The following is a 12,826-nucleotide window of genomic DNA, read 5'->3' as shown; positions in this document are numbered from 1 at the left end:
GTCTTCTCACATTGTGAAAGTCCAGTTACGGTTGTAGGTGAAACAACATTGTGTTTTGATTCCCCGTGTTCGTGAGAGGGAAAACGCGCATTGCTTGCACCTAGTTTGTATTTTTATGCCAGAGATGGCGCTGCCTGTCAAGAGCAGCAGCGCCACTAAGCGATGCTCGGGGAGCCTATGGACCCTGTGTTGCGCGCACGCCTTCAAAGCATCGCCAACATGATGAACTCATACGGTGACACGTGTCGCACCTTTTCGTTTTTCCAGTCAGCGCTTTTGTAGCCAAGCACTTATGCATGAAAGCCATCGCGAAACACTGTTGGATTCAGTCCGTGGAGCTGATCAGACCGCTAGGCGTGACTGTGCTTGTACGCTAGCGATTTGACAGTTGTGTAACGGGCCGCAGTTGCCGATTCACAAGCGCGCACACGCGGGCAACGCGAAAGGAGCGCAGGCAGCTGCTTGCAGACTAATAGGAAGTCGTAGGTTCTTGTTTGACCAATTGCAGCATCCCCTGCTTACCGCATCACAGATTCAACATGCTGACATCACACACGTCACTAGACAGACTGGAAGGGCCCAGAGAGGAGAAGAAATTGTTTCGTGGAATTTGTGGTGCTTCCGCGGCTTGTAGCGTTACCACATGTGGTATCATTGATCGTCCCGGCATTCTGCACAAGATGCGCGTGTTTGCTTGAAATGTTTGAAAAAATATCGGAGGTGGTTTAGGGGCCTTTTAAAGTGGACTTAGCGCTTTTAGAAAAAAAATGCCACAAGTGTATTGAGTCAGTTTATGCATGTTGAGGATTATAAGTGGTTGGTCAAAAAAGGGGGTCCTGTTGCCTGCTCAGCAAAACCCCTGTGAAAAATACAATATGCATTTGCTACTGCCTTTTAGACTTCACAAGCAAACACTTCGTCAATCTTTTAAAAATGAAGATTTCCTACACACATTCCATACATAAAGCAGGCCACGAGTCAGACACAGTTTATCGTGCCTTAATTGAGCTTTTACATGCCTGTTATGGCACCTAAGGGCTGTGCTTATGTTTCTAATAGCCCAGCCTCTACTGATTTAAAATAATTAATTACATGCATCTCATTTTTCTCAAATCATCTCATCTCAAATGCTTCGTAGCTTCCTTCTTGTCTAGCGAACTATTGCCACATAGGAAAGTACAAGGTTGAAAGCAATATAATTACTAATAGATTTATGTGCCCATACTTTATCATTCACATGTGCACTCTTGAACCTTGTCATAGAGATGTTGGAGGGGAGACCAAGATTTCTTTATCAAGGGAGCACATACAGTGCATCTTTGGAGAGTGGACACACCCAACACTGTGAATAACAAAGCAGGGCAGCAATTCATGGAGCACCTTGGCAAGCAGCTCTTGGTCATGGGTGAGAACTGTGCAGACAGTGACGAACCAGGCATTCGCTGGTCGGCTGTGGCAGACGTAGCTGCGGACATTGCTGTCCGCAAACAGCTGGGGCTGCGAGCACAGCTCCTGCAATTGCATGGAAGAACAGGAAATCACATAACCGGTTATCAAAAGGTGAACATCAGCACCCTACGGGTAGCACTACTGAGGCAAGGTTACAAATCGATGTACCATCTGCATAAACGTGCAATGCTGAAGGCAACTACTACGATGTCTGACTACATTTACAAATTAATTTGCAACTGGAAAGGTGGCCTAGAACAGACTCCAGAATATACATACTACATGTTGGACTGACCTTTTTAAAAGTTGGCTCTGGGGTGACACATAGGCCTGTGCGAATATTCCGCCCCTTCGAATGAATTAGCGCATTTTACCACACATAGCCCACCAGTAAAGATGGTTTCACTTCAGCATGGGCTTGCTATGCTGTGAAGCCAAACTTCATAGCCAAGTGTGCCATGCATATTGCCTGCAATTTTAACAGCGAAGCTGCTTAAGGCAGCCGTAATTTGTGCGGCCTATCCTGTGTGGCCTATCAGGTTTGGGTCACAGGAATTGGGTAAATCCCACTACTCGTCACTGGTCCACTAAAAATGAAGAAGACAGCAGTTAGCCAAACAAATGGGTATGTGCCACAGAAATTTGTGCTGCCTATCAGAAAACTATCACCATCATAAACGGGTATGTGCCACAGAAATTAGGCATATACCACTACTCACCACTAGTCGACTAAAAAGGAAGAAGGCAACAGTTAGCCCAACACTAGGAAAAGGCAACCGTGGCTGTGAGAAGACCCCGGAGCGATGGAGGGCCTACACCAATGACGACGTGCCCGCAGATCTACGAGAGGTGCGAACGCATGGTTTCAGCAGGAGTTTCTGTCTCTGGAGTGAGGACATCCATGTCATGCCTGTGACTGTATGAGAGGTGTGAACACTTTCAGTGAGAGTTTCCATCTCTGGAGTTTGGACATCTCTGTGGTGTCTGTGACTGTCTGTGGTTTAACTCTAACCTCTCTGCGCTGAGAATCAACGTAGAAACAACCTAGAATCACCTACCTAAAGCCTAGCAATGACCTAGAAGCAACCTAGAAGCAACCAGATTAGTCTTCAGAATCGTCCAGTTTCGCTGTTTCAAGGTTTGCGCGGCTTAGTGCAAGCTTAGCCAATTTTTTAACAGCAAAGCTTTTCGTTATGCCGCATGGCGTGAACAAAAACTTGGCGCAGCTTGCCTTTGCCTCGTTGAACCTAATATAGTAATATCTGGGGTTTTACATACCAAAACCAGGATATGATTATGAGGCACCCCGTAGTGGAGAGCTCCAGAAATTTCGACCATCTCGTGTTCTTTAAAGGAGTACTGACACTATTTTTAGGCACCCCAAAAGGGACATTTTTCATTTCCATGGTGTGCCCAATCAATGCTCTCCACACACAGGAGCCAGACAACCCATAAAATTGTACTTTGATTTTAAAGTTTTCATCGCCCAGCATGTGCAAGCCAGCCCCACCGTAATGGACATTATCACGACAAGTCAACACAGTTCACTGGGTTCGCGAAATTTGCGTTCTGCATGCAGCCTAAATCGCAGAAATTACTGTCAGATTCTCTGGACAACAATTCACTTGTCGTTGTTTACGTGAACCATGTGCGAGTGACAGCAAACTGACAGCTGTTGCTAGTTTGTCGCGAGTTACAGTCTTCCCGTGACATCAGACTTGTGCTGATACGTCACTGAAAAGCCGCCCCCTCGATATCGAAACCGAAACTGCTGTTTTAAGGTAGTGGTACTAAAAATTTATTCAATGCATTCCCAAGCACTACGACACTCCTTTTAGGGTTGTTGACACCAGTGTTCTTAATTAGAGCAACAACCCGAAAATATTTAAAATTCTTGTCAGTACTCCTTTAACATGCACTGACATTGCACAGTGCACAGGCTTCTAGTATGCCGCCTCCATCGAAATGCGACTGCTGCAACCGGGATAAAACCCGCGACCTTCGGGTCAGTAGCTGAGCACCATAACTGCTACACCACAGTGGCAGACCCGTTGAGCCTAGCTAAAATTTAGATGAGCCTAGTTAAGCCACGGCAAATATAGCCAAATATAATGAAGCTTAGATCAGCTTAATTAGTTTAGTTAACACAACCCTAATGAAGACTAGCCAAGCTTGCCTTTGCTATGTTAAGCCAAGTTAAGCTTAGATGAGCCCAGTTGAGTCAGAGTAAGTATAACCAAAGCTTATCAAGCACAGCGTTGCCTAATTAGGCCGACTATAATCAGGTCTAATTAAACCAATACCTAATTAATCTATGTGCAATCCCGATTAGGCTGTGAAGCCAAGTTCATGGTGATACTAATTACTAGTGTCCAAGTCGAGCATAATTAAGCTTAAAGGGGTGGTGCGACCAAATTTGTGGCTTGCACGTTCTTTGCTGTAAGCGTTTCCTATAGTTCCAGGAAGCATGATACATGCACCAAGATTCATGTATTCTTGCTAAATAATTTAATATCGCCTTTTTATGTGGCCAACTTTCGGTTTCGGTTTCTGAGCGCCGAGGTTGGGCTGTGACAGCAGTGTAGGGGGCTTGGTCACGTGACCACACAAGGCCGTGACGCACTTAGCCAGGAAGCAATCAAAACTCAGCGAGTGATGTAGCAACGGATGCTTTGCCGGTATTAGGGTGGCTAGAATTGGCCACCCTACTGGTACGTATGTTGCGGAGGTGGCAGAGGTCCGGAGGTCACTCACGTGACCACTACAGCAGATCTGGTGTTACGTCACTACAACTTTCGTTGCCCCTCCTATAGAGCTACATCAGTGTTGGCGCGCTAGCGATGTGTCTCAATCAGGAGAATGGGCATTTCAGTACACTTTGGAACTGAATTAAAATATATTCTAAACATTTGCTGAGTCCGATTCTTCGTGTGGAGTGTCCTTGCATACAGAGGAAACGCACAACAGGCTTGTTATAGCCTCGAAATTCGATGGCACCAACCCTTTAATCAGTCTTAATAAGGCTGCAGCTAATTGAGTTATGGATGACTGAGCCAAGCCCAACCGAGATACCTGTGACACATGTGGCCCAATTACGCTAATTAAGTCTAATTAAGATTATTAAGTCTAAGTGAGCCTAACATTGGTTTGTGATCGAATGACTGAGACTCAACCAATTCCGATCGTTGCCGAATGATACTAATCGATAGTCAATCGATACTGATTAGTATCGATTCAAGCTTTGGTAAGCCCTCAGATAAGCCTATACATACTAGGATAATTGTAGTCCAGTGTGATTAACCTCTTCCAATCAATCAATACAAAATCGATATGTCGGAGAGCTGAGCCGTGACCTACATTCATACGTGATTTCCTGAAGAGCGTGCTTGAGTCCGCAAAAGCCAGGACTACATAGGAAACCACTAGATCGGCTGTAATTAAGCTTTGCGCCACTTAGTGCGAGATGCCCACATTTTTTTTTTCTTTTTTAAATATTTAAGAGCTTGTTATAGGGACTTATATGGACTATTACAAATTTTAAAATGTAGCGTATCGTAATGCCGATAACTTGCACCTCACTATTATTCAATTGTGCTCGTATTCAAATTTAACATGAAATTATTTGACACTGTAGCAACAAAACCTATCTGGCTGCTATCGCCGCTTATCGCTTCACGACACAGCTAGTCGCACGTGGGCACCAAGCAGTGCACACATCCTTCTCTCCCCTCCTGGCTATAAAAGCCCTATTCTACGATGAATAAACGTTCTTCTGATGCTTGAACTTGAATCGTCTGGGGATCGGAGCGCACGCCAGGCGTGAAGCTACGATGTAACAGACACCAATTATCATTTGCTTCGACTTTGCTTTGAAACATAGTGATATTCGCACAAGCCTAGTGACCCAACGTTGCACTTCCATGTTGTTAGTATCCGTAACAGCTGCTTTGAGTAGCTTTCTTCCGCACTTTAATTTCAGTCTATGTTATTATTACACAAATACCCAAGAAAGCATACCTTTCATTTTGGCACCTTCGAAATTTTTGTAAGTGTAGGCTATGCTGTCAAACTCAGCTGGAATACTCGTAGTTTGCCTCTGCAATTTTTACACATCGCAAAAAGATCCAAATCAGAAGAATCACGCCTGTTGTTAAAGGGACACTAAAGGCAATTATTAAGTCGACGTTGATTGTTGAAATAACGGTCCAGAAACCTCATAGTGCTACTTTTGTGACAAGGAGGTGCTTATTTTGAAATAAAATCACGTTTTAGTGGTCTGCATCTCGTTAGCGCACTTCAAATCACCGCCTGAAAGCAGTGTTTCTCACGTCACTGCTGCCGTGCCCAACGTTGCCCGCCTCTACTGCGCGGCGGTGTGCACTGGCGGCGTGTGCCATTCGGGCATTCGGCAACATCACATGCATGCGGCATTTTGTCGAACTTTCTGTCAGAGTGACTTTCACAAGCATGCAAAACACATGCGGCAGTACGCGATCCCGAAACTACGACTGAGACGCGACCGCGTGAGCGAAGCAGAGTGCCGGGCGAAGCGCAGTTCGGCGAAAACAGAACCTTTGAACCACGTGCGCCGTTCCCCATGGCAATGCCAAAAAGGTTCTCTTTTTCCATGAATCAAACAGAAACGAACAAGCAGAATTTTATTACGTCTCTTGATGCATGGAAGGTTCTTTTTTAATTGCGGCTAGTTTGATTACGAGTGATTAATTGTAGCCGAACTCTCTCCCGTCATCGGGATCATTTCCAAAATGTGCTGGTCGTGGCGCTCATCATGTGATACATTTAGCTTAATTTCTAGGTAAGTAGGGCACTGCTGTTGATAATATTGCCGTTTTAGACGTCATACATTGAGCTTTCCCTCTGACATAAATTGTTATTTGCCTTTAGTGTCCCTTTAAAGTCTGCTCTCTCTACTGCACTGCTTAATCATGTTTCTGCATGTTCCGAAACGTGGCCAGGCCACCTCAAGCTCAACAAAAGTATGGGACAAAAATGAAGGCAAGTTTCGGAATCTACCTGTATTTTTGGCATCAACACGTGCTCCCCATATAAACTAAGGAATCCTCAATTTTTTTTTAACGTAGTATGTGCACCGTATACATACAGGGTGTTTTGTTTAAATAAGAGAGATTTTTAACAGAGCTGTGCGAATAGCAAAATTTTGGGTGCGAAGCGAATTCGAATAATAAAGATTGAGTGCGAATCGAATCGAATAATTTCGAATAATTTTCGAATATTTCTCAAACATTTTTCGAATAATTCGAAGTGAAATTACAGAAAAAGTTGCAGAGAATCCCTAAGTATGTTCTTGTGAGATCGCAACATGAAAGTGTTTTTTTTTCGCTAGGTTGATGAAGCGTTGGTGGGGTCATATTTCATAGTTGTCTTTCTTATCAAGAGTGAGGCAATGTAGAGGCCGAATTGTATTTATGTACATGATTTGGTGCAACCAAAGTGTTGCCGACAACACTTTACACCTGATAGGCAGAGGTGCCATTTCCTCAGCCTCTCCTCCTCTGTCAACTGCTGTGGAAGGCCAATTGATGTGGCGGACAAGGGTGTGCTCCCTTCAAGTCCGGAGTTCCAAATCTGCCTCGTAGACGTCGATATATAAGAACATCTGAAATTTTGGATGCTAAAAAGCTTCGGCGTCCGATTTTTCGGACTTCCTGCCCAAATTTCAGCTCCAAAACAGCATTAATTGAGTCCCCAACTCTGCCACATCTTTCATCTCCATATTGGAACCAGCGTTTTCTTGAGTTAATACATTTGCGACCGCAGCGGAGCTTGAAAGGCAGCTTTGCCGCAATACGGGGGTGTGATGAGGTGAAGCATATTGAAAATCTAGGGACCACTTCCAAACTGACGTTGACTGTCTCTTGGCTAAGTTCGACCGTAACGGACCTTAAAAGGCAGCTTTGCCGCAATACGGGAGTGTGAGGAGGTGAAGCATATTGAAAATCTAGGGACCACTTCCAATCAGACGTTGAATGTCTCTTGCCTAAGTTCGACCGTAACGGAGCTTGAAAGGCAGCTTTGCGGCAATACGGGAGTGTGATGAGGTGAAGCATATTAAAAATCTAGGGACCATTTCCAACCGGACTTTCTCTCTTGGCTAAGTTCGACCGTAACGGAGCTTGAAAGGCAGCTTTGCCGCAATACGAGAGTGTAATGAGGTGAAGCATATTAAAAATCTGAAGGGGTCACTTTTAACCAGACGTTGACTGCATTTGTCTTTGGGAAGTTCGAATAGTTCGAATAGTAAAATTTCAGTGCGAATCGAATCGAATAGCAAACACTATTCGAAAAATATTCGAAATTTCGAATATTCGCACACCCCTAATTTTTAATAAAAATTCTTTGACAATCAGGCCCTTGTCGTCTTCGCAAACGAACTCTACGCCGAGGCGGAAAAGCTTTGCCACCCCTAAAGTTACATTCAAATGAGTAATTAAGAAAATTTTGTTAATTAGCTTTCAAATTATTAACTTTAGGGCTGTTTTTTATATCGAAGAATTGTAGGAAGTGACAATTTATGAGATGCCCATTTTCTAAAGAATAGTGAAAAATGCACGTAATTTGACATAATAATCTCAGAAATGCAAGGCCCCAATCTAGGCGAAACAAACTGAGTGCACCAGGAGCACAGGAAATCCGTCATCCCTGCCACGTCAGAACGGAAGCTCACGTGACAATTTTTGGAAATTGGTGCATCACAGCAGAATATGGGCAGGAGAAACGGCAAGTCGTCCCAAATGCCCAAATGGACCTCCTATTCTTTACGTTTAGTGTGTAGTGCTTATCTGTTTCTTTAACGCTGTACCCACAAAAAACCGCAATTTCCACTTTTTCTTTCACTGTACAGCTTAAAGCTAGACAGCAGGCAGTGCAGCACTACTACTTGCAGACAAGCGAACAAGTTCTTTGCACTTCTTTGGAGTTTAACAAAGAAATATCACACACACACAAATATATATATGTGTGTGTAGACTGATAGTTCAATGGGCCAGTTCTTTTCAAGTAATGGGTATAACACAACGGAGGCGTTGTCAACAGTGATATAAATATTTATTCCCAACAGTTTCGGGAGGGGTCCTCCCTTTGTCAGGAGATGAGTTCACCGTTGACGCCTCCATTGTGTTAGACCCATTATGTAGGGTTAAAAAATACAATATTAGAGGCAGGCGAGTGAAATCAGTTGCAAATTGCTGACAGCCACCTTGCACACCACCGACAATTTTTTATTTCGTAATTCATTAAGTTGTTAATTTGGCTTATTTAATTAAATTGCTAAATATTGACTTCAGGCAAGAAATGAGACTTGCAAAGTTCGGGAGCGTCTTCAGAAACCCCCATTGCATATATATATATATATATATATATATATATATATATATATATATATATATATATATATATATATATATATATATAAATATAATATGGCAAGCAAAAAAAGTCACAGTTCTGCCTCAAGGGCGAAGCAATGAATGCGACCAGTTGCTACGTTGTGAAAAGCTCGTGCCGTGTCATACACTTGACAGTGACCGCTCAACTTCAAAAATGTTTTTTTTTCCCAGAAAACAAAGCTTGTTCTGATCTACACATGTGCAGTTGGCGCCTCGAAGAACCAATTCGTGGTAGCAGATTGCCCTACTATATCCGAATATCTCCATTTGCCTGCTTCCCTACAACATTTCTAAACAGCCCTGATGTCGTGCTCATCACACACTTGAACCTGCATCTTCCTGATCGCCAGAACGCAGCAAAAGCACACATCTTCTCTTGGCTAGCCTCTGCCGTAGATCCCACCGCTGTTCCTTTTTCCACCGCAGCAAATCCCTGTAGGCGCTGAATAGAGCAATTAGCTACAGGCAGGGAATAATCTCTGAACACCGAGGATCTCTCGAGAACCTGCTTAGAGAAGTGCTGGCAGCCAAAACGCTGTCGCGACACCGTAGAAATGCTGCTTTGTATTTAGGCCGCACGCCTGCATTAACCTCGTATTCCACTTCACTGTCATGTGGAACAAGCTCGGGAGATGGCATGAAAGCGTAAAATAGAGAGCAAAAGAAGCAGTAAAGTCCCCCCGTCCCCCCTCCCATAAAAAAAAACAACAAAAAAAAAACACCTAAGCTTGTTCAAGCTCACTAAGTGCATCCATTACGTTTTTCCACTGCACACGAATACAGAGATACTCAGCAGAAAGATGACCCTGCAGCACCAGCTGTGTGTTGGACAAGCCTGAACTTTCCTCGTATTATCCAGAACATATACTAGCACTTCTTGCAGTAAGACAAGCGCATCCGAGGTTGCACGCCCCCAGGCTCTGCTTACCGAGGGTCGTCTCCACTCTAATTGTGGACCCTGGCCCCTGACGTACACGGATGTGGCATCTGCAGGGAATGATGAGTCGACAAAGGGCTGGCCTGACTTGAGCGCTTCATTCCGCACGGTCGTGTAGCTGGGGCTGGAGCCAGTCAAGCCTTTTCTCCTGCCCATGGCCACCTCCTCTCCTGCAGGTGTTGGCTCTGGCTTTCTATGTGCACTGTAAACTTTGCCTACAACTGCTGTACACAAGGCCTCTGTGTATATTCGGGCACTTCGAATATTCAAACTAATATTACACTACTCTGAAGTCATTTTGACACAAATATAAAATCTTTTAAATTTTGAAGTATTTGAAACGAACAAATTTATGTAATGTGCCTCGTGTAACCCACCTGGAAAGGTGGTTTCGCTGCAGTAGGTGGCCACCATGCTGTGAAACCAGATATTTTTATTTAATTATTATTGATTTTCGATAATGTCGAGCCCATTTTTGGAGTCATTACAGAGAGCATAATGTACATGATATTCACACAAAAGAATAACATTCCAAATAACATACAAGTTCACTTACACTATTGATAAACAACAACAAAACTACAAGGAACAAAGAATATGTTATATAATGAAAATCAACAAGGAAATATTCGTACCAAAATTTGTTATACACTGTTACAAAACTCTGTGAATATCTAACGCATATTCGGAGGAAATTCACACTGCCGCAAAGCCACACTTGAAGGTTAAGTGTGGATATTGCCTGCAGCCCAATTATTTTTTAAATTAAAAAATGTGTTATACAGGCTAATTTTAAAACATAATTTACCGCTTATAACTTGCACCCTATTGCTGCTCAAATTCACTTTCATCTTATTCAATACTAATTATCATTTTATGCCATGAGCCAAGAAAGTGAGAAGCCTGGCCTTGAAAACTTTTGAGCAACACTTATTCTACACCAGCAGAAGAGCTTTGATGCATGCTGAAGCACAAGAGAAAAAAAACAAGTTGTTTGTGAGTGTATAGTTGAAAGATGTTATCACCAAATGAGCCCATCTGATGAAGTACAAGATTTCTTCCCTCCCAGCTCTGCATTAAAGGGACACCATGAACTCAAGCATCATCTTTATGGTACAGCGCCTTGAGTTGCTGTGAATGGAGGTGTGCTGAAATTATTTTTGAAATCGGACTAAACAGCTTTTTGCAACTTCATTCTCACGCTCATACCTACAGAATTATCGCCTTGTTGTTTGTTCTCGTGGCTGATGCTAATACAGCAAAAAAAGTTCCTTTTGTCCAGCTGGCAACCATGCAGACCTGTGTAACTTTAAAGGGACTCTAAAGAGAAACAATGAGTCTAGAGGGACGCTAAAGAGAAACAATGAAGTGCTCTGAGAACTCTAATGTCGTTAATTTCGCCATCATAGGCTACTTAATAGAGGAGAAAATCGAGTTCAAAAGTTTCATTTTTAAATTTCACGCCGAAATCTCCCCGCACAACATCACAGATTTCAAAGTGTATTTATTGTATTTTGGCGCTATTGGCTCAACAAAATTACCCTAAACTTGCTATGTTAAGTCTATGGCCCCCTCAGAGGACAATGTATTTCATTTTTACCGATTGGGAACTACGCAGTCCCTAGTAGGCGCCGTCAAAACATGTGACGTCACGGCAAATAGTGCGGAAACATCAAGGTGGCGTCGCCATCCACATTTTGTTTTTGCGCGTTTTCTCGCTTACTAAGCGTCTTGTCGCAGCAAGCGTGGTGTTTTTGGTATCGTGAAAGAGTACTTTACTAATATGAGAAAAATGGCTTTGCTCTTTAGTGTCCCTTTAAACCTCCATCAAGGGCACATGTTGTAGAAGAATTTTTTGCATTTTGTGCTCATCAGAATGCGGCAGCAATCGCACACGCGCCTTCATGCTCAACAGCAGAAGACCCCTTACTACAGCGAGTGCGATGCAAAATGAGAATACTCTCGGTATGCCTTTCTTGTCGTGTTTTGCTAAGTGGTATGAACCTCTAAAAAATGGCAGTGTTGCAGTACTGCCTTTCAGGGGGGTTCACAAAACGCTAGTATATCTTCTTCGACCACTCTTTTTTCCGTCTAAACTTAGCATATCCCTAGTAGGGGTGGGTCTACAGATAATCATATGAGTTGTGAAGCTCCCTATACGTTCTATGTATCAAAATTCGGACACGCCAGAATCAGCAAAGGTCTGCCAGTGGTGGCGTCAGTTGTCGGTGGAAAACCAAGCTAAATAATGGCATCTTTGTGTTCTGCATTGCACAGGGCCACAAGTGCTGCTGCATTGATGAAGCTAAGAGTGTGCTTATATTTGTGGCTCACATTTTGCAGATGATGCTATAGAACTTCTACACCTTTCTTAAAACTATTTCTTCCCATTTTTGCTGTGGTAACTTGTGCCATGGCCAGAATAAAAAGGCGCGCAAGCGTTCCGTCTTATGGCCTTCGCAATCGAGTTCAACACAATGGTAGCGTTTCTTTGTGGTTAGCGCCACTGTTCGACGTGAGGGGCACGACGACCCTGCCGTAGTTATCGGCGTTTTTGCTTGCTGCTTGCAGTCTGACGACTTTTTTTTTTCTGCGTTGCGTGTCTACTTTTGCGACCGCAGTCGCGAACACAGCGGCAGGGTCGCAGCGACAACAGGGTGGTGCGGACGGAGGTGGAAACAGACGCATAGCGAAGGCTGTAAGACGGAACATGGTCCAGCCGTGCTTGTGCAATGATTCCAACGATGTGAGGTGTTTTCTGTCGCCATTTTCGGGTGGTGCATTGGTTTGCTATTTTCTGCAACTTTGTCTACAAGCCTGTCTACGTTTCGGAATAGAGTTTCGCAAGTAGGACACTTGAAAAAGGAACAACCAGCCGCTGCATGCTTCCTCCTGCTTTTCCACTGCCTCCTTTCTATCACCATGGAGTGAAGTAATAATCACTTGCTGCATCCCCACTGTCACACAGAAAAATCCTGGTGCAACTTCTGATCAGGCTGGCGTGAGGGGCCGA

The 12,826-nt window shown here is 43.7% G+C and overlaps 1 protein-coding gene across 2 annotated transcripts in view; it reads right to left on the bottom strand.

Moving 5' to 3' along the window:
* Positions 1–12,826, bottom strand: part of LOC119386591 (calpain-5) — a 67,442-nt gene that overhangs the window by 53,920 nt on the left and 696 nt on the right. Inside the window, exons 2-3 of one of the 2 annotated variants that reach the window (XM_037653877.2) lie at positions 9,805–9,983; positions 1,381–1,512 (exon numbers count right to left, since the gene is read on the bottom strand). In XM_037653877.2, coding sequence (XP_037509805.1) covers positions 1,381–1,512; positions 9,805–9,969 — 297 coding nt within the window. In that variant the 5' untranslated portion in view covers positions 9,970–9,983. Of the gene's footprint in view, positions 1–1,380; positions 1,513–9,804; positions 10,023–12,826 lie in introns of those variants that run through there. The other variant, XM_037653878.2, reaches the window with a different exon arrangement.

Source organism: Rhipicephalus sanguineus, chromosome 3 (genome assembly GCF_013339695.2).
Source record: "Rhipicephalus sanguineus isolate Rsan-2018 chromosome 3, BIME_Rsan_1.4, whole genome shotgun sequence".
In the NCBI taxonomy this organism is placed as follows: Eukaryota; Metazoa; Arthropoda; class Arachnida; order Ixodida; family Ixodidae; genus Rhipicephalus; species Rhipicephalus sanguineus.
The sequence above is the reverse complement of the archived record's forward strand: the minus strand, read 5'-3'. Positions and strand labels throughout refer to the sequence as shown.